General features: G+C 34.8%; 1 protein-coding gene across 2 annotated transcripts in view; it reads right to left on the bottom strand.

Annotated features, from left to right (window-relative positions):
• Window positions 1–2,146: 2,146 nt before the first annotated feature.
• Window positions 2,147–22,256, bottom strand: part of GXYLT1 (glucoside xylosyltransferase 1) — a 40,440-nt gene continuing 20,330 nt past the window's right edge. The window contains exons 4-7 of one of the 2 annotated variants that reach the window (XM_033118376.1): window positions 20,174–20,425; window positions 14,191–14,314; window positions 13,727–13,899; window positions 2,147–7,710 (exon numbers count right to left, since the gene is read on the bottom strand). In XM_033118376.1, coding sequence (XP_032974267.1) covers window positions 7,549–7,710; window positions 13,727–13,899; window positions 14,191–14,314; window positions 20,174–20,425 — 711 coding nt within the window. In that variant the 3' untranslated portion in view covers window positions 2,147–7,548. The remainder of the gene's footprint in view (window positions 7,711–13,726; window positions 13,900–14,190; window positions 14,315–20,173; window positions 20,426–22,256) is intronic. The other variant, XM_033118375.1, reaches the window with a different exon arrangement.

Here is a 22,256-nt window from a genome sequence, read left to right on the forward strand (position 1 = left end):
TCAGGTACGCAGTACAGTATAACTATAGTCACCATGCTGTGCATTAGATCTATGGATCTAATTAGATCCATAGATCTAATGCACAGCATGGTGACTATAGTTAGAAATACTGTACTGCGTACCTTCTTTTAAGTGGCTCTTAGCATATCCTCCAGATTTTCCCACACTGTGGCAAATGGCAGGATTTCCTTCTTTTTATGAGGCTGAATAATATTCAATCATATATATGACACCTTTTTTATCCATTCATCCATCCATGGACACTTAGGTTGTTTCCATGTCTTAGCTACTGTGTATAATGCTGCAAAGAACAATGGGAAAGCAAGTATTGCTTTGACATACTGTTATCATTTCAGACTGGGATTTACACCATCAGCTCCCCTGGTTCTCAGGCTTTGGAATTGGACTGAATTACACCACCAGCTTTCCTGAGTCTCCAGTTTACAGACAGCTAGCTGATCATGGGACTATTCGGCCTCCACAATTGCATAAGCCAATTCCTTATAATAAGTACATATGTATATATTGGCTCTGTTTCTCTGGAGAACCCTAATACAAACAACATAGGAAATTAAAAGACAACAGAACAACGTTTTGCAAATTTGAAAGGCAAATGTTGTCCAAATCCGAGGTCTATGTCCAGGTGAATTATTCAACAGGGGAAGTACAGGGAAAAAAAACACAACACACACACACACATATTTTCAGATGTGCAAGATGTCTCAGATTGTTTTCCTTTAATATCTATTCTCTCTTCTTCTTCTTCAATAGTAGACATGAAAAATTTTATCTGAGCCCATGTGATGAATATGTACAAATATCCCAACCTCCACTGTGGCTAGAGAGTCCATATGACTAGGTTCTGGGCCAAAGAATTGTTTAAGTAATTTGTAATACTCCACAAAAGTTTATTGAAAGGTGGGAGCAGGCCCTTTTCCTCCCATTTCTTCCTTCCTGATAGCTGGAAAGCAGACATGCTTGATGGACATTCTTGTACCACTGGTGGAAGCCATTTACTGGAAATGACAAAGGAGCAGGCAAGAGGGAGACAGGGTCCCTTAGGGATGGTGGGACCTCCACATCTACCTGGACAACTCACATTTATGTGAGAGAAAAATAAGTTTCTATCTTCTTTAAGTCACCATTATTTTGGATTTCAGTTACTTGTAGCCAATTCTCATCTGGTAATCTTACCTAATACACAAACTTATGAAGGTTTTTCTTTGCCTATTACTAAATTCTATAAATATGGATATAATACGGATATATAACTTGGTATTCATTTATTGCATTATTTAAATCCTCTGAATACATCTGTTTATTTTTTATCTTCTTGATGTGCAAATTCTGAAAGAAGTTTATTAAAGATTAACACTACGATGGTGGCTTTATCAATTGCTTATATTTCTGGGAGATTCTGCTACATGTAAACATATATGTTTTATCTACAATTAATGTGTATTTTAGTACTACAAAAAAATTGTTTAAAAATATTCCTTTGTCCCATTTTGAACGTCGGATCTTGATTTTATATTCTTTTTATGACATCACATTTTCTTTCTTTTCTATTTATTTTTCTTCTATGCCTTTCCCCATTCCTTTGTTTACCTTCTACCTTCTACATTTTGCTCAGATATTGCAGGATGAACCTGAGAGAGTTCTGAAGGCTAATTCTTTCAAGGGGTGGTAGGTCAGCCTAGGAAATTGCCCTTAGCTTTACCCATCCTCGTGGTAAGCATTCAGAAATATGTTCAAATTATTGTGCTGCTGCTGAGTGGTACTTGACTTATTGCGCTAAACCTTTCCTCTATGTCAGCAATTAATTTTCAACTGTCTTCTCTGGTCCTTTCTAATTTATTTATCAGATCTTTAATGGCATCCTTTTGATCAATTTATTTCTTAGGTCTTTGATTTCTTTTTTAATCTCATTCAATTTTTATCATTTCTTCTTTGAGATTTACCTTAATTAATTCATGATCTTAACAAGTTGTTGCACAGTATGAAGCTCCTGAGGGAAATTTGTTCCTTAGGATATAGTTGCTAGACACTTAGTTATCAAGCATACTAACCCTAAAGATTCCAAAACTGTTTTTGATTGCTAGAATAATTCAGACACATCATTTGAAGAAATTAAACATCTATTGAATATATGTTTATTTACTAACAGCAACACACAGTTTCTGAAGAAAAAGAAGAGTTGAACTTCCCCAAAAACAGAACGAAGCAACTTTCCATTATTCTGAGGTAACAGTCGAATCTATAATCGTATATTCCCCTTTATAAACGTCAAGATACACAAAATACTTGGAGGATTATATCCAAATTATCCTAAAGCTGTAACATTTTAAGGTAAAAAGCAATTTAAAGGTAGTAATCTCTGCATATCATGGTACACCAAGATACAGTTTTACAGCCATTACTACTCAAATTATTAATATACTTATGCAAAATGCTTGTGCAAAATTGAAACTGCAACTTTTTCCAGTTTCTGATTTCAGGAACAGGTGCAAATCACTATCTCCTTCATAGATCTTCTATTACAGCATCCATCAAAAACCACTGGTCCGGCTCTCAAATAATGATAACAATGCATGTGATACATGTGTGTCCTGCTAAGTTTGGAATAAATGACATATTCTATAGCTATACTACAAACCCTGAATTATTTTTGCACAACATTCCAATATTCCCTGAAGAGATTTTATACAAAGGTTGAAAATAGCTATTTTCCATCATAGTCAAAGTCAATTTACTTTTTAAATGGACTATATACACTGTTGTGTTCTTTTCAATTTTTACAGGTGTTATGTGTGTGAATATACTCACATATTCAGATTGTATATATAAACTAAACATAATTAAAGACTCCAAATCAGTTAAATTTGGTATCAAAATGTCTTACTACAGATCCTCCAAATAGCATTCACAATATTAGTAGTTAGAGAAATTTTCTTTTTTTCTTTTTCATATCTTTTCAAAGGCTCTCTTTTGCTTGAATACTGAGTTTACAGAAAATTCTAAAAAAATAATCCCATTAGATATTTTGAGTTAGTAAGAGAGATGAGGTGACAATACATATTTTCCATTTAAAGTTAAGTCTGACAATTGGTTTGTAATCAACTTTAAATTGCCTTGTCAAATATGCTATTCCATGTTCTTCTCATGATACTATAATTGCAAAATAGTTGAATTAACATCATATTCATTTTTAGTTTTTTTTTTAAAAAGAACATTCTTGTACCACTTTTTAGACTTGTCTTAAGTTTATACAACTTTATAACTTACTTTTAAAAATCTAGTTCATGTTCAATGAATTAAGAAACAACAAACATCAAAACAGTTCAGCCAGAATCTAACAGGCAAAAAGGGTTGCTTTGGCAGTGTATAAAAAGATAACTGTTACAGTACAAATCATTATTTAATCTTTATTAAATATTAAAAGGCAATTTTGTTTTAAGACACTTGAAATTACATTTGATAAATGGATAACTGACCCCACATACCTGACACATTGCTCCCCTACTTTCCTTCTCCATTTACTCTAAGGAACCAAAAAAAGTTATTTAAAAAAATACAGATCAATGGTCTTTCTAAAATCATCTCAAAGAGGCTCTGATTACTACTAAGGTATTTATTACTTACAATATAAACTTCTGAAAAACAAGACACTGAATAGTATCTTGTAAGGTTTTTCCCTTTAATGTATTTCTGCTCTCTCCTGTTCCCATGAATCCGTTCATAATGTTTCAGCTGAAAGTACGCCTATTGAGGAATCAACAGCTGTGACTTAATTGCTTAAGCTGCCATGCAAGGTAGGGCCATGATTCCCAAATCCAGCTTCCTACCAGTATCATCTTGGAAAACCGCTGCAATAAATTCTTGGGTCCCTTCAGGCCTAATGAGTCTGTCCCTTCCACCCTGACCTCCCACGTGATTCTATACAGCTAGTCGTGCATAATCCAACATTTGCGATGACTACAACGACAACGTTAAAAAGGAAGGTACTTGTCACCGTGTTTCTAGAGGTCGTAGCTCACAAACTGGGATCCAGTAAAAAAATGTAACGTTGAATCATTAGCACTACACGACCAGAGAGCAGAGTGACCGGGAAATGACTCTAGCATCAACAAGTCTAAGGTAGCCTTGCTGCCCCTTCCATGAAAGCCAACACCCTCCCTGACCCTGGAGGGCCTTGCGCTGAACTAGGAGAAGGCAGGCGACAGCAGCACAGGGTGGGGGCTACAATTCAGTAAGTGACTGTTTCCACACCATTCTCTCCATCTCTATGTCTCAATTTTCCCGCTCTCATTCCATCTCTTCTCTTACTCTGCCTTTTGCCATTCTCACTCTTATTTCTCTTTCCTCACTTTCTCTCTTTTCCTTCTTTTTTGATCATTCATTTACATCATTCTTTTCTTCTCTGCTTTCTCTTCCTTCCATAATATAAGCAAATTTGTACTGGAGATACAATACATGTCAGAAAACATTCAGCCTAAGGAAACAGAATGATCTGTACAGGCAGTAACAGGACAAAACAGAACTTCAACAGTAACGCTGACGTTGCATGATATAAGCCATGTGAAATGCTTTCCAATCCTTTATCGCTTCTGAACTTCATAACTTCATAACACATGACTTCTGAGTCTCATGAAGTTAGAAGGGCATACTGATTATTTACAAACCCAAGGCACAGAGAAGGTTAAATGATATGCCTGGGGTCTCTGACCAGGAAGAGAATCCACATCTAGTTCACAGTCTGATTTTCTTCCCATTACATCTGTAACATCTGACTGTAAGCAAGATGAGAGAACAGTGAATGCACATTAATATTGTTTCAGGCTCCAAAGTGTCCAAGGATAACTGGGTTATCTTATACATTACTAACCACTCTTCATGGGGGGAAAAATGTATTTTCTTAAAATGTAAATCACAATATATATTTCTAAAGGTTTCCAAGTTCTTTTACGATGACTACTTCACACAAATGCAGTTTGACTGTGTTTTAGTCATTCCACTTTGGTAACACTGCAGCCCAGAGACAGTTCTGAGGTCAGAATTGTTCTAACACATAGACTCAAAGAATATAGAATGTAATTTATATAAACTGCATAAATATAGTTTTTCACGAAAAGAAATATAATATTCTCTAAGTTGTTCTGTAAGTTAACCTCATTAATGCTAAGAACTGCATTTCTTGAGAATTCTAAGTTACCTTAGAAAAAGTTACCTTATCTAAAGATAAATTCAGAAAACTCATATTAATAATGTTATGTACTTTCTGTGATATCCTAAATTTAAGGGAAAAATAGTCCCTAAGTGGAGAGTTTTCACCATCACCCAATTTATGGTAAAAGGCCCAATAGGCAAGGTCTAAATACACCAGATGAAGAATTTTCCAATAATTTTCAGTGATATAGAATGTATGTCAATCTAAATAAACCACAACACTGTGAGACCACAGTACACAGTCCAGTTGGATTAAACTACGACCACATTCTACATAGTCCCAATCAAGCATATCAGAGCCCAGGGGTTTGAAATTCTCTGTTCACTGAGGAAATTAAATCTAAGGAACTTACTAATAATATAAATTCCTATCTTGTCAATAACCCAAAGTACTTCCTCTAATATTTCAGAATCATAATTATAATCCACCAACTGTGCCAAGAATTGTGAAATCCGAACTTCAACCTTCAAGTGGGCAAAATTAGTTCCAGTTAAATTTATTTCCAATGAAATCCCAAACTATTTCCAAATGTTTGTAGACCCCATCCTAGACACAGTGGACCAGACAGAATCTTCTAACAGTGAAGCCCAGGAATCCATTCTCAACAAGCTCCCTGTGACTGTCTAATACAGCCAGGCAACAGACTTATTTGGGAACTGTTGGAAACCATCTTCTATATACCCTCCAAACTTTAAAATTCTCAGATTCTCATTTTCTACTTAGCAAATTCAATGTCAACACAGTTCACAAGTTCTTATATTCACTATGGCATTCTGCCAAGGACGTACAGATTGTACTCTCTAAACGCATCTAAGAGTGCTGGCTGTTTATCAACTTCAGATTTGCCTTTCTTATACTTTCTTCTCTCAGTGTGTCCCTGACTGAACTACAAAAGACAGGAGACAACTGTACAACCATTTCTTTCGATATATTCCATGTCTCCACAGAGGGCACTGGGTCTTCATAAAGCCAATCATCACTATTTTCAAATAAGTTATATTTTTCCTTCATGATTTCTCTTATTCTATTTAAGCATTAAAATATCAAAAAGAGAAAAAGACTATAATCATATAGCACTTCGTAAAATGATATGTGCCCCTGCAGAGTACATCTTAATACTCAAAATCTATAGTTACATTAGACAGCTGTCAAGAACAGTAAGAGAAGTAATATTTTTCGTATTTTCAACATTTAAAAAAGTAACTGTCTTAAGTGATGTCCAAAAAAGGAAAAAATGCACATTAACCCAATCAAAACTACGTTTTCTATAATCAGAGGTAACAATTTTCTTAATCCAAATCATTCATGAAAGTTGTCTAACGTATTTTAAGTAAGGCTCTATATATTTGCTTCTTCAAAAATAACTTGCAAAGTCATTTTGAGGTAGAAGAAAATAAGTTTAAATGGATCACTTTTTTCTGCTTCACTGTAACTAAAATTACTGTTCACGGGAAGTATATAGCTTATGCATTTTGGTCCATCACATTTTCCACCATCATATAAGAATACTATTTAGGTTCTCACTTTATTATCAGCATATTTTTTCTTGCTTCTAGAATGCCCAATAAAGCTGAAAATTTCCATTTAAAATGATAAAAAAAATTTCCCAAAAGTATCTGTTTAACAATCTTAGATCTGAATTTGGCAAGACAAATAAAAATGCCACATTTTACAAACATACACACAGAGACTAAAACTCCAAAATTTTCAGTTTTTCTTCTTTTCTTATACAGTTCAATTTTAAATGTGCAGCTTACTTACAATCTAAAAATAAATTGAAACATGATTGTCACAAAAAAAGATTTTAAAACAGAGATGACATCTATAAAGGCACACATAGATTGTCAATGGTTACATCACATTTGTGGTTACATCACAAACAGAATATTTTCTGCTCCTGTAAACAACTTTTTTCTCACACATTTAAAGTGAGGTTAGTGCTGACATAAAAGTATTGCTATACTCACAGTTTGAGTGTTTCCACTGTGTATGAGGTACATTTTCTCCATTCATACACCCCTACTGTTCTTACTCACTTGAGAATAAGAGTCAACCAAAGTCTGTAGGCTACAACCATTCAATATTTTCATCAATACTGGAATGACTGTATATAACAATACAAACATCAGAGATGAAAAATGTCTTCTTGTCCAAGACTTTAACTTATTCTTCATTACATGAATATACTGCTTATTTAACTTCTTCAGGAAAATAATTATTCTGAAGATGAATAATTCCTTCCTGAATACTTCATCTAAGACTATTCCTTCACACATTTGATTTTGTGGTTTTAATTCATTTGATTTAGTGGTCACCAAGAATCACCTTTCCTTTGGTGGTCTATCATAACGGTCTCGTATGCTTTTTGATAGCTGTTTGATAAATATTTTGTAAATTTTTCCACAGTATGTATGCACTGTCTTTTGCAGTTCCAGTTCTAAAGGTTTCAATAAGGAACGGATGTTGTCATCTTCAAAAGAACACTAGAAAAAGAAAATAAAAAGACAAAGATATATATAAGTACATAGCTGATTCCAAGTAACTTCTTCAGTCAATTTAATATTGACAATCTCCAAATCTCACAAAAAGTATATGCTCAACAAATATTTTCAATGAATTAAATAGAACTATGATCTCACATTAGAGGAGGGAGAAAATAATGGTAAAATCACTGAGGGTATCACGGAAAGTTTTTCTGAGAAGAGGTAATAGAGACAGGGCATTCCAAGCCAAGGCAAGAGTTCTTACACGTTTAAGAGCAGAGAAGATAGACAGAGATACAGACTGGAGTGAGATGAGGACCAAAGGCTCTGAAGGTATCTGAGAAAAACTCATGAAAGCCCAGCATCCCTCTGATGATAGTATTGAGGCTAGACTGGAAAGGAAGCAGACAGAGGCATGGAGTGGGAGGAACGCAAAATGATAGCATGGTTCTGCATTTCCCAAAGAACCCTAACTGCACAAAAGTGTCCCAAGGATAAACACTTTTCAGAATAACATTCCTAAAATAACAGACACCCTTCATGAAGATTCACACTGGCAAACTCTAAAAAGCAAAACAGAAAATACATCTTTTGAATAGTGTTTGGCCCACTAGTTCCAAAATATATTTTTGACCAGAGTCCTTTGTTACTGTAAAATAAGATGTATTTCCCAAGGAATATATTTTGGAAAACAATGTGGCAGTGGTTAAATGGTTAACTTGTGATCTTAGTATTTTCCCCCCTTCTTCCGCCTCCTCCCCACTCCGGTTCAAGCCGTTGTTTCTCAGTCTAACTGTGTAGGACACAGCTCCCTGGCCCATGCTGGGATTATGAGCCTTGCGCTCCCCCCACTGAGGCAGTTGGTCGCCGGTCCGCGGTCGGCTGCTCGCAGCAGCCCAGCTCCAGGGAGAGCCATTGTTCAAAATCTTAGCTGTAGAAGGCACGGATCACTGTCCCATGTGGGAAGCGAACCAGCAACCTCGGTGTTAGGAGCATGACGCTCCAACCACCTGAGCCACCGGGACAGCCCAAGCATTTTTAACCAGATACATTTTTGGATTTAGCATTTGCAACCAGGTATATTTTCAATTAGAAAGATGGATGGAGTTTAAAAATAGAACATTTTTATGTGAAAGTTTGAAGTCAGTGAAAAATGCAAGATCCCAAAGGAAAATTCAAAACCTGAAATCTCAGAGGGCTTCAAATGACTCCCGCTTATCCCTGAGGTTCACTGCCATGAAACAGAGAAAGAAGAAATGAAAGCACCCCCCAAATCACAATTATTGAGTCTGCAGGAAGCTGAAGTCAATCTATGGAAAAAAAGACAAACTCAGATGCTAATTTATCACATGGATTTTATCAATGTAAAGATAGATGCAAAGAGATCTTAACACTTGGTAACTCTCGAGCAAGAAAACTGTGAGCATTAACATTACTCTTTGGGTGATTTTTAAAACCAAATCACATATACTGGAGATAAATACCTAAAATTGTTACAAAGACAAAAACGGAGGAAGCCTAACTAGGAAGAATGTAATGAAAATAATAATAGCTAGCACACAGGTATATCTGGGAGAAACTATTGAAAGCTGGACTGGCTTAAAAAAAGGCCACTTCCTACACACCAGACATCATGCTAGCCTCACAGAAATTTTACAAAATAGGTCCTATAATTATTCCAACTTATGATGAAACAACTAAGGCAGGAAGAGATAATTTTCCCACTGTAAGTGGGAAAGCCAGGATTCCACCCCAGCTGCCCAGCTCCAAAGTCAAAGTGCTGTTCCACCACACAGCATCGCTTAATCCAAAGAAGCCATGGTAATTACAAAATAGTCACGGGGATGTGAAATACAGTATGGGAATATAATCAATAATGTTGTAAAGATTATGTAGGATGCCAGATGGGTACTGGACTTATTGGGGGGGGGGGGTGTCACTTCCTAGATTGTGTAGATGTCTGACCACTGCACTATATACACCTAAAGTTGAAATAGAATAATACTGAATGTCAACTATAATTAAATATGTGTGTGTGTGTGTGTGTGTGTGTGTGTGTGTGTGTGTGTAATCCAAGATGTGGAGTACAGCATAGGGAATAGAGTCAATGGTTACTGTAATAACTATGTACAATATCAGAGGGGTTGTAGACTTCGGGGGTGGTCATCACTTTGTGAGGGTTGTAAATGTCTAATCATGTTGTTTTGTACACCTGAAATTAACATAAAAAAATAAAATTTAAAAAAGAATACAAATAATAATAATAAAATAAAGGCAAAAAAATAATTTAAAAAACGCAACGAAACTGTGCCAGGTCAGTTTCCAAAAACCCTGTTGAAAGATGAAGCTCAATTAACCGTGGGAAACTGGGAGAAGCGCTCTGCGTAATAGACACGCATAAATGGATTTGGGATTAGAAGTGGCAGCTAAGTTGAAGAAGGTAACCTTCACGAAGGGTTATCGCCTCCACCAAGTGATACTATAACCTTTCAACGTGTGCAAAACATACTTGGCCAACTGTGGCTGAGAGATGGATAATAATGGGAAGACCAAACTGCGATTTCTTATTATGCAATGACAATAAAATGAAAACATTAAAAAGGTGTTCAAAAGTTAATTCCCAGGAATATGAAGTACTCCAGATTCAGTCCATTCATTCTCATGTGATTTAAATCCCAATATTTGGGGTTAAAATTTTTTTTCTTCACTGGGAAAGTCTTTTGATGACTATTTTCCTGAAATAAAAACAGTACCTGTTGAATTAGAGCTCTTATTCGTCCGACACATAACACAAGTAATTTGACCTTTAAGGGAGAAGATGATAAATTACCAAAATTTCTGCCTATATACCATGTTTCCTCAGAAATAAGACCCAGCCAGACTATCAGCTCTAATGCATCTTTTGGAGCAAAAATTAATATAAGAGCCGGTATATATTATATTATATTATATTATACCTGGTCTTATATTAATTTTTGCTCCAAAAGATGCATTAGAGCTAATGGTCCGGCTAGGTCTTATTTTCGGGGAAACACAGCCTGAAGTCACTGAATTCTGCCATTCACATAATGTGTACTGAATGCCCAGAGTGAGCAGGACATAACCTGCACCTGTAGGTGCTCCTTCCCCAAAGGCCACATGCGCCCTGAGCTGACTGCAGGCCTCTTCCCCACTGCACAGGGTGCCGGACTGGTCTTCACCTTCTCTTCTCTGCCCGGTACTCATCCTTACAGTTCAGTTCAACTGTCAGCTCCTCTGAGAAGTCTTTCCTGACAGTTAATCACTCCCTCGTCATGGGCACAGCACCCAGTTCACAATCTTTTAGGAAGGTCATGCTCTGTATATAAGACTATCAGTTGAAAGGCAGCAAATAAATAGTGAGGCTATGCTGACCACAAGTAGATAATTCAAGGCATTTTCAAAGAACAGAACATGTTTTAAAAATACGGCAGAATGGCAGTTCAATCCAACAAATGCTGAGTACCTACTATATGCAAGAAGGTAGCGTAGGAGGGAAACACTCATTCCTCCTTTGCAGAGATAGTTATGCAAATATAAACATGGTGTGAAGTAAATCAAAGTTAACACAGAAACACCAAGAAATATAGTAATTAAGAATGAAATACATTAAGCAGAAAATATCTTATAGAGCAATAAAATGTTTTGTTCCCATTTTGAATTTGCAATTTTTAATCTTAATATATTTATTCACTCAGCAACTAATATTTAACAAATATGTATGGACTGTAAAAACTGATTTGCTAGCTGACATAGCCATGCATTTACGATTTAAAGATGATTCACATCCTTTATAATTCACACTGTGCATTGCATTCGACGGCTATGACTAAGCATCTGTCCGAAACTCGCATGAATACCCTTGTCTGAATTCCTTCAAAAATTATACCTCTTACTGAATTACAGATAAGAGAATGTAAAAACACTAATGAAGAGCACCATAAAAGACTGATCAACTTCATTAAGTTGAAAATGGGAGTTTCCATAGACCCAAAACAAACACAAAAAATCATTAATTCAGTATGTGAAGTCATTTAAAAAGATTTATTTTTAAAAAATCAAGTGTAATTAATCAGCTTAAAACTATTACTCAGGTTTTTAATAGTACATATTTATAAAAGATCAAAAAAAGGTCAAATAAATTAGTAAGATTTAATTTGTTAATAATGTATTTTCAATGTTCAAAGGAAACAAAGAAATCACATTTTTATAAGAATGCAATTCTTTTCTATCCTACAAAGTTTCACAATCTCCCAAAAGTACTTTTCTTCATTTTTACTACCTTTTGACCACCCATGATAAAGCATTGTTAAAATACAACGTTGATTTCAAACAAATCCTGAACTCTTTTTAGTAGGTTGGTTTTTTTGTGAAGAGGGAAGTACAGATAATGGTATGAGTGGAGCATTTTTCAAATTGTTTTAAATGCATTGTAGGATTAAGCAAATGAGGAAATGTTTTATGTTAGGAGCCAGGATTCTACATATGGAAGAAAGGAGATAAAACACAAACATAGAGTAGGACAAGGCAAAGAAGGACCTTGGAGGAATGCAACTGGAGGCACTGGCGTGGGTGCATGATTCTCTGTGTGTGTGTGTGTGTGTGTGTGTTTGCTCCCTAGCTGTGACACTGAAAGGGCTAAGAAGAGAAGACACCCTGGTACCAACAAGCATGTGTACCATGTTTCCCCAAAAATAAGACCCAGATGGAGAATCAGCTCTAATGCGTCTTTTGGAGCAAAAATTAATATAAGACCCGGTCTTATTTTACCCAATATAAGACCGGGTCTTATATAAGACTGGGTCTTGTATTAATTTTTGCTCCAAAACACGCATTAGAGCTGATTGACCAGGTAGGTCTTATTTTTGGGGAAACGGTAGCACCCAGAGCCCACCAAAAGGAATCAGAGCGCATTTGACAGACAGCTAAATTCAGGGCTCGGGTTGGGAAGGTATATCAAGATGAGCTTGAAATATTTTGTTGGGGCAGGTAATGAGGAGGTACTCAAAATAATGATGGGAATTTGTCAAAAGGGCATAAGAAGTAGCCAAAAGGGGCTCCCCAACATAAATAAAATGGAATAATGCATTATAAATCATCAAAAAAATACATATTAATGAGTTCATACTGATAACGTGTAGATTAATAAATGGGTAAAAAGGGAAAGCTCTTACTTACAGCAGAGTTCCAAGGCTGTATGTGGAAGGAGTACTACAGCTGTACAACTATCAGTTTGCAACCACCACAGTGAAGATTGGTTTGAGCAAGAACTCACAACGGATACTAAATATAGTAACGGAAGTTTTGATGAGCAGAGTATTTACATGATCTTTTAGTCTCCCCACCCTACAGGCTGCTTACAAGAGGAAAACAACTATACAGTGGAGAAACTGAGCGACATTTTGACTGAGTGATTAAAATCAACATCCCCAGTGAGAGGTCAGCAGACAACAGTAACTGTGAATGTGACAGCCTGAGAAGGACACCACATCACTTACACAGTATTCAGGAGGACATATTCTTGAACCTAATTCTAAGGAAATATCAGACAAGTCAGTATGAAGAACATTCTAATAATAGGAGAGGCGAATGGGACTCTATCCTTCAGTAAATGCCAACGCCATAAAAGACAGACTCAGAAACTGTCCTAGATCAAAGAAGAGCAAAGATACATGGATGGCAGGTTACAGCACTGTGTCAATATTAAACTTCCTGAGTTTGATACCTGCACTGTTGTTAATAAGAGAATGTCGTTGTTCTTAGTGAAAACACACTGAAGTTTTTAGGGGGAAAAGACCATGATGTAGTCAACTTATATTCAAATGGTTCAGGAAAAAACAATGTATATATAAAGAATCAATTGATAAAGCAAGGGGTAAAATGTTAGTAACTCATGAAGCTTAGTAAAGGTTATGGACATTCTTTGTACTATTTCTCCCAAATTCTCTGTGAGCTTCTAAGTATACCCACATAAAAACTTTTTTAAAAAAATGCTTACATTTCTCAGTGCTTCGTAAATAGCTCTAAATGCTGGTTGTTTATCATCATGGTAAACACCTCTGTTCCCATGAAGAATAAAGATTCCTTCTTCTTCCGCTTCTTGGCAATTGCTTCCATATATACAATGATCTGGTCGGTAATTCCATTGACACGGAAAAACAAAAAGGCTTTCTATGTGAAGAAAAACAAAACAATGAAGCAAATACCCCTAATTCCACAGAATTAACATTCTGAAAAAATTCTAGCTTAAAAATACAGCTCTTACAGAAAATTTTAAATGGTAAAGGATATTTGGCATTTAGATTTCTTCCTACTCAATGTTAAAGAAAAGTTTCACTCTGTCTTAAATATAGTGATTACCATTAATATAAGCCAAAATCAAATAAATGCATTTCTTCACTGTTGACTAAATATTATCTATAACTGTTTATAAATGAAAATTAAAGAAACTTAAATGGTTACCTGGATTATGAAAAAATATGATATTCAACAGATCTTGATCACCCCATGTGATATTTAGTTTGTATTTTTTGAGCAATGGCATAAGGATATCTCCCCATTGTAGTCGTACAGTTGTCATATCATTCTGTCGGTAAATACATTAAAAAGATACTCAGGCTTCCAGGTTTAAAATGGCAGCATAATGGCAGTTCCCCAAACCATCCCTTAGCAATCATTACAGAGCAACAAGAAGAAATGTAAATTTCTTTTGTTACAAAACCCAGTGACTCTAATGTAAACCTGTATGTGAGAAAGGCTGTCCAGCTGGAGTGGGGAAGATAACACAAGAAGCTATCTGAAGCTGCATGTAGAGGTGATAAAACTAATAAAAGTCAGGAAAGAGAAAGTAGGTGATAGTTTAAGTCCTGAGACTGTGACCTCATCTTAAAATGCAGACTGTTTTAGTTCCTATGGCAAATGTCTAGACACAGCACCTCTGTCCATGTCTATGTCACAGAGTTTTTGAGGATTAAACCTGTTAATATGCAAATGAAAAGTACTAGGAATGACACCTGATACATGGTACATCCTCAGTTCTATTACTATTATTGCCATGATCACTATTATTCTTCGACTGATGTGCTAATCTTTTATAATTGGCATTTCGTAAAGATCATTTGAAACTGACAAATCAAAAATAGATACTGAATTTCATCAGGTGCCTTTCCAGCCTCTATGAAGTTGCTCATAGCTCATTATTTTAAAATACGAAGTCAAATGCCTAAGGAAACAACAGAGTTGAAAGAGGGTATGAATATACCTCTGGATAGTATGAATGTAGGGTGTGAAGGGGTGCAGTTGAATACGAAGCCTCTTATGAACCTATCTCACTTGTAAACTCTCAAACTTAAACCAGTATTCCTCAAAGTGCAGTCTGCAGTGTGGCAATCAGTGAAATTTTAAAGCCCTCTACAAGATTAGGCATGGAAATTAAGGGCAAGATTTAGAAAACTTTTATAGCAATTTAACACAATAATATTATGTCTATTTAGTCTAATATTTTTCTAGTAACTTATTTACTTCATATTTATAAAAGTATTAGCTCATTACAGATGGTAAATTAAAAAAAACAACAACACTGATACTTCGCCATGGTTTGAAAAACATTGTTACCCTGTTTCCCCGAAAATAAGATCTAGCCAGACAATCAACTCTAATGCGTCTTTTGGAGCAAAAATTAATATAAGACCTGGCATTATTATACTATATATTACATTATTATAGTATGTCATATTATATTATATTCCCAGTCTTATATTAAAATAAGATCGGGTCTTATATTAATTTTTGATCCAAAAGACGCATTGGAGCTGATTGTCTGGCTAGGTCTTATTTTCAGGGAAACATGGTATAAGCTATTCTAGGATACATAATAAACTCAATGGGGGTATAAACAATCTATCTTTTAAGAGAAAGAAGAGCTAGAATTAAAAAAAAAAAACTATATATTTAAACTAAATATGATCTACTATAATTGTATTATCCTTGTGTGAAGTTTCTCAGAATGCAGCCAATATAGTAATTATAACATTATCAGAAATCCCCCTCTCCAAAAATCTGGAAAATGACTGACACAAGTTTTACTTAAGGAAATAATAAGAAAATACTTTACTGAAAGGATGACTCTGAAATACGTTATTGAGCCTGTAAACTAAATGTTCGTAAGATCGGAGAAAGAAAATAAGAATTGCACAGGACAAAGACCAGCAACACATTCAACAGGACGGTGGACCAGCTATACCATGCCATGTTCCAGTCTTCACTGGATTCAATCTGTTCAAAGATAGATAGGAGAGAAGGAGATCTGAGGATACAAGCAGAGGTCAGAGTGATATGACACCTGGCTTGAACATGGAAGGGACCATCTGCCAGCAATGCACGCAGCCTCTCAAAGCTGAGGAAGATGAAGAAACTAAGAAGCAAAGAGGTGAAATAACTGGCCCTTAACTGTGCACTTAGCAAGTGGCAGATCCAGAACTCGAACTTGGGTAGTTTGATTCCAGAGCCAGTCTCCTAGCTACTAAACTAGATGGCTAATGACTAATTGAATCCATGAATTAATAAGTAAACAAATAATGACTTGTTCTTGAGGTTGTAGAGCTTAGAATTAAGCTAAAAGACGGTATAGAAACAAGATGGATAACCCAAGAAGGCATCTAACACAGGTAAAAATGTAATAATTTCCTTTGTAGTACAATTACTATGAAATAAAGTGATGAAGGTTTAAAAAAAATAGACAGATAAAGAAATATACCTATTCAATGAAAAAAAAATCAATGAAAGATATATACAAGGTCCAGGCAGTCTTGTGGGGGAGGAATCAAAGTGGGGAAAAAACCTTTATACAGTAACAAAATCCTACTAGAAAAACACTGGACAAAAAGCAATTAACATCAATATTATTTGATGATAATATAATCTAGAATATTCAAGAAAACCAATGAAAACAGAATAAGAAATGAACTTAATAGACATTATATATAAAAGGAGTTTATAAAAATAGAAAAAGAAAAAAATTAAAATGGAAAAATAAAAACAGAAAAACAATCAAGTAGAGAAATGGTCTAAGGATATGGACAAACAGCCATTCACAAAGGAGGAAACAGAAATGGCTAAAAATTATACGAAAAGATTTTCATCCTCATTGGCAGTATAGTCAGGAAAACACAAATTAAAATATATGAGGTTTTTTCCAGCCATATAACTACATGTTCATGCTAGTACATAACAAATAAAAACCAAATTATCCATTCTCCTAATATCGTACACACATTAAAAATGAGTCAAACTATGTATGATGACATAAAAAGCAGTCAATTATATATTTACTAAATAAAAAAGGCAAGATGAAGATATATAAAAAGATCCTATATATAAGTGCTAATGTACACGTGTATGAGTTTCAAAATACATTTTTAAAAGGGTCTGAAGAATATGGTACATAGCAAAGTTTACCTCATTGGGCAAAGAAATGAAACTGAGGACAATGGTATGTAAAGAGGGGACTTGTCTTTTTACTCCACATAAAAAGAATTGTTTAAATTTTTGTAAGCATGATTTAGTTCTGTTATTTTAAAAAATGTAGTTCTAATTTACTAAGTTCAGCAAACCTACTACCAAACGCATGTGTATTGTATTAAGATCAATTAGTTTAATTTTTAGAATTGTGTATGCTTTTGAAAATAGGCTCATTATCAGTCTATCTTATACATAAATATAAAATTGACAGGTGGCTATTCATATTATGTTCCAACAATGCTAGAAATTGAAACACATCAATTCCCAAAGATTAGTTACTCCACTAATCTCTGAAAAGTTCTATCCCTTTTGGTAAGATGTTTACGGATACTCTGCTCTCATAAGCTGTAGTATATATGTAACACAATAAAAGTCCTCCACCACATACATCTTTCAAATATGTAAAAACAACCATTATGTCCACCTCATAGTAAGTGTTCTCTTTTCCATTGTTTTCAATAATTCATTAATGGGCCGGTTTCTAAAACTTTCATCTGTCTTCTGCTGCTAATTCCCTATTGAGTTGTCACTTTATGCCAGATACCATGCTAAATATTCTGAATACAAAGCTGTACAAAAGACACACCCTGCCCTCAATAGGTGGAGAAAACAGACAAAAACTACTTTGCAAAGTAATATTTGGCAAGACATGAACAGGGTACAGTAAACATACAAGGGAAGGATTCTCAAGACGCCTTATTTATATTCTTTGGTTTGTTTTCTAATAAATAGAAAATGGGTAAGAAATATACTAATAGGGATTCAGCACTGCACATACAATCATAACACACAATACAAAGCAAAAGTTTAACCAGAGTTCTATCATTGTCTATCAAGTATTACGAAAAACAAAAATACAAAAAAGTTGAATTTTACTATGTTAATTTTTAATATATGTAAGTATAATACATCAGGTTGGAACTGAACAGTCTTGAGTGGTATGTATTGGGAGACAGCAAAGCAGTAAAAATTTAAATCATGGCTATCATCATAAATGGGTAGCTTTACAGTCTTCATGTGACAAGAACAATGGAACAATATTCACTGATCTATATGAAACAGTTGGGAAAGTTATTACTCTCAGTAATTCAGTTATATGACAAGAGCCCTAAGTTTTAAGATCTGTGCCAGGAATCGTAGAATCAGTTGGGGGGAAAAAAGGCCATGTTTGCTACAGATATAGTCTGGAAAACAAATAAAGATATATGAAAAAGGAATTAAAAAATAAATAAATTTTGTAGTAACATCTTAGCAATCATAAATGTAATAATATTTGAAAACAAAGCAAATCTGCGTTGTTCCCAACATGCAACAGTAGGGTTGCTTGGAACACAGAAACAGTAGGTGTGAGCTAAACTACACCTACTGAATTAATGTACAATAATGCCCCTCATATTTTTCTTCATTGAGTCATTAATCCACAAAACAAAAATCTGAAAGTTTAAAAATTATTTCATCTCCTGTATCTATATCTCTAGCTGGTTTAGAACATGCCATACACAAACAGAAAAGGGAAAGGGGAGAAACTGTTAAAGTACTTAAGAATGACATTTAAATAAGTAAAAGGTAAGCAAAAAATAATCATAGATTTGAACTATATAATTGTATTTTGAAATTTTTTAAAAATCGAATGATGTTACACTAAATTATCTCTAAGGTTCTTTGCAACACTAAACTTCTCATAATTCTGTGAATTTCAAATGAAGAGTTCTGAGAAGTCACATTATTCCTTAGCAGATAATCTTACAGCACCATCTTCTGGTATAATATTTACTATACATAGTCTAACAATCAGAAAAGATAGAAAACTCATGGTATACCTGTTTTATTTAGTAAAACTTTTCGGTACATGACATTTTGAAACTCAAGATATATTAAATTGGATACTTAAAGAAAGATGTTCACTGTTAAGCAAGAGCACAAGATATACTAGTTTCATTAATGTATTCCATTGTGGGAGACAAAATTAAAATGAAATCAAGATCTCAGAAAGGTTCAGAAAATGGGAAAGCGGAAAAAAACCCTGTTTACTAGATCTACAGAAGATAAGAGTGATGGGTACCAACTGCCCTAAGATTGAAATCTTGGGATATGTGAATGTGATGGCTACAAGCAGTACTGCTGCCTAAACCAAAGATGAAAGGGAACAACTCTAAATGAAGCAAAGATTTAAATCACATAGAAAGGAGTAATAAATAATGGTGTAAATTCTGGTCCACCAGAAGCCATAAGAAAAATATCTGACAAATATATACATATACAAACATACATATATACTCACAACATAAAAGACGCAATATCCCTTAATATTTACTTTAGTCCTAACTAGCTGTAAAGGGATAACCAGTAAGAACATAGGGGTGTTTCAGAAGTCACTGTTCTTAGCTAATATTTAAGTGTTTACTGTGTGCCACACTCCGTACATTTACAATGTATTAGCTGCTGTTCTAATTTCATCCTCCAATAGCCCTGTGACGTAGGTACTGTTGTCATCCTCATTTCACAGACGAGAAAACTAAAGCTCAGAGATGTTCAAAGGTCCCAGAGTTTGAACCAAGCCCGCAGCCTCCAGAGTCTGAACCATGACTCTGCGTTCCCTAAGACATATCATACTTTAGATTCAAGTATTCTATGGCTGCACAACTACAAAATGGCAACGACTGCCTGGAATAACCATCTAGGCAGATGATGTTTGCTACCTAGTGCACTGTTATTTTACTTCATTGTTATGCCCTCTGATTTGACCTACTGTAATGCTCCAATAAGCAAAATACTAAGAATACACATGTCATCAATTATTTTAGATAAATGGAAAAATTCCAAATAGTTCAAGCTAGTTTTTAATAAAGCAAAATTAAATCGTAAACCAAACAATTTGGAAGAAAAGTACAGAAATGTTAACCAACTACCTGTATCAGTGACTTACCTTGAAATACTTCCTTCTCATTCTAGTCATGTTCATCAACATAACTCCAGAGTTTATTCCAGTTTTCCCATAGTATGGATGTCTGGCAAAGCGATTATACCATCCTATTCGAGGCTCTTCATGTTCTGGTGCCATTGCAGCAATTTGTGTGGAATTAAATTTCTTTAGTAAAGACCAAATATCATCAACGGGTCGTAAAAAAAGGATGTCAGTGTCGACATACAATAGTGAGTCAACTTCTTTCAGGATTAACTAGGAGCAGAGATATTTGAATTATTAACTATAATTCTATTCATTTAATATAAAACATAAGAGGCTTTAATTATAAAAGAAATGCCTAAGAGATAAGCTAATTTACATGAACTTTTTAAAGTAGAGCAATTTTTCCTAAATCTGTCATTTTTTATAACAGCATATAGAGATACTATGCTAATCATTTTTATTAACTTTAGAGAAGAAAAGCTATAAAAGCAAATCAGAACATAAACTCAAAACTAACAAGTGGAAGAATAAAATAAAAGCAATATCCTCCAAGATTAGGGAGGAAAGTTTCTCATAATGGAAAAAAAAATTAACTTAGATGAATTTATATCTCGAATCTTAATTTCTTGTGATAAATATAGAAATAAACCAAACAAATGAAGATCTGAACTTGTTCTCTTAGCCTGTAACATCGACTGGCACCTTTACATCATTTTGGTTTCAACTATGAAATGGGAAAGCCAAAATTGGAACCCACACCACCCAGCTCCAGAGTCCATCCTCTTATTTCTGTGCTTATTGTTCCTCAACAAATCGAAGAAAGTGTGCACACACTTAGCAAGGGTGAAGACAAGACTTGTCTTGGAAGAAAGACTGGCTATATTGTTACTTTCTGAGACATGTTCAATCTTTAATGTCTTCTCCAGGGGTTTTCAAGGATAATTTTTTTTATTTCTGCCTTACCTGTAAACTTTAGACTAATCTGACTCCTGCAAATTTAAATTTACTGCCTATCCCAGTATATTAGTAAAACTCAATAATTAGGTAACCTAAACCTTTTTATTAAAAATATAATGAAAACAAGAGCTTGAGCCTCATTCTGCTCCTTTTCAAAGATGCTATCTTGTCCTGCAGCTAAGGTTAAGCCATTACCTTAACGAGCAGCTAGGAGGCTGAAATCATCCCATTCCCCCTGCCAACTGATTTAATATCAGGCTGAGGGGAAGGAAAAAAAAATCTGATGGTTGCTGCAGCGCCTGAAGGGAAGTTTCACTTGTTCAAAGACCCCAATTAAAAGGTTATGTGTGTATGTGTCTGTATGTCTCTCTCTTTTGTAGGGAGTAGGAGAATACAGGGAATTGTTTTTATATCAACATTCTGCTTCGTTACCTTGATACAATGTAGGTCTATAGATTACTGTATTGTTGCAGACTAGAAAGACACTGCATAAAGCTCTAAGTTCACTGCCAGGAGCCACTGCCAACTGAAGATCAGACATAAGGTTAAATAACAACCACATCAGCATTTTTCTATGGTTCCTTTTGGGGGAAGGAGGAATTGGCAGGGCTTACCTCAGTTCTTTTTATCCATCTATTTTTAAAGGAGGAGAAACTCAGTGGGGAAAAAAAGTTTATAACTTAGAAAAATAAAGTATCGATTTACTTAAATTCTGATAAAAAAGATACAGAAGTAACAGTGAGGTTTGAGGACAATTTGATTAAGTTTCAAGCATTTTACTTTAGTATTTCAAATTCCATTTAGGAATTTAACCAGATTACATCTAAATGATCGCACAAATTTCATATCACAACATCAACAATTAAATGTGCTAATAATGCAGAACGGAAGATAAATGGATGCAACCTCACACTCCTTTCAGCACTCACTGTTTCTTCAGTAACATATTTGTGTTTATTTAATGTCATATTGTGTTTGTTTAATGTCTGTCTCCCACATCAGACAATAAGCTCTATAAAAACAAGAAACCTGTCTGTTCCAATCATTCCTATATACCCAGCACTTCAGTACAGATTCTTAGCAAAAAAAAAGACACCCAAATTATTAATTAAATGACTAATACTGCAATGATTCAACATATTTT

Source organism: Rhinolophus ferrumequinum, chromosome 10, assembly GCF_004115265.2.
Source record: "Rhinolophus ferrumequinum isolate MPI-CBG mRhiFer1 chromosome 10, mRhiFer1_v1.p, whole genome shotgun sequence".
Lineage (NCBI taxonomy): Eukaryota > Metazoa > Chordata > Mammalia > Chiroptera > Rhinolophidae > Rhinolophus > Rhinolophus ferrumequinum.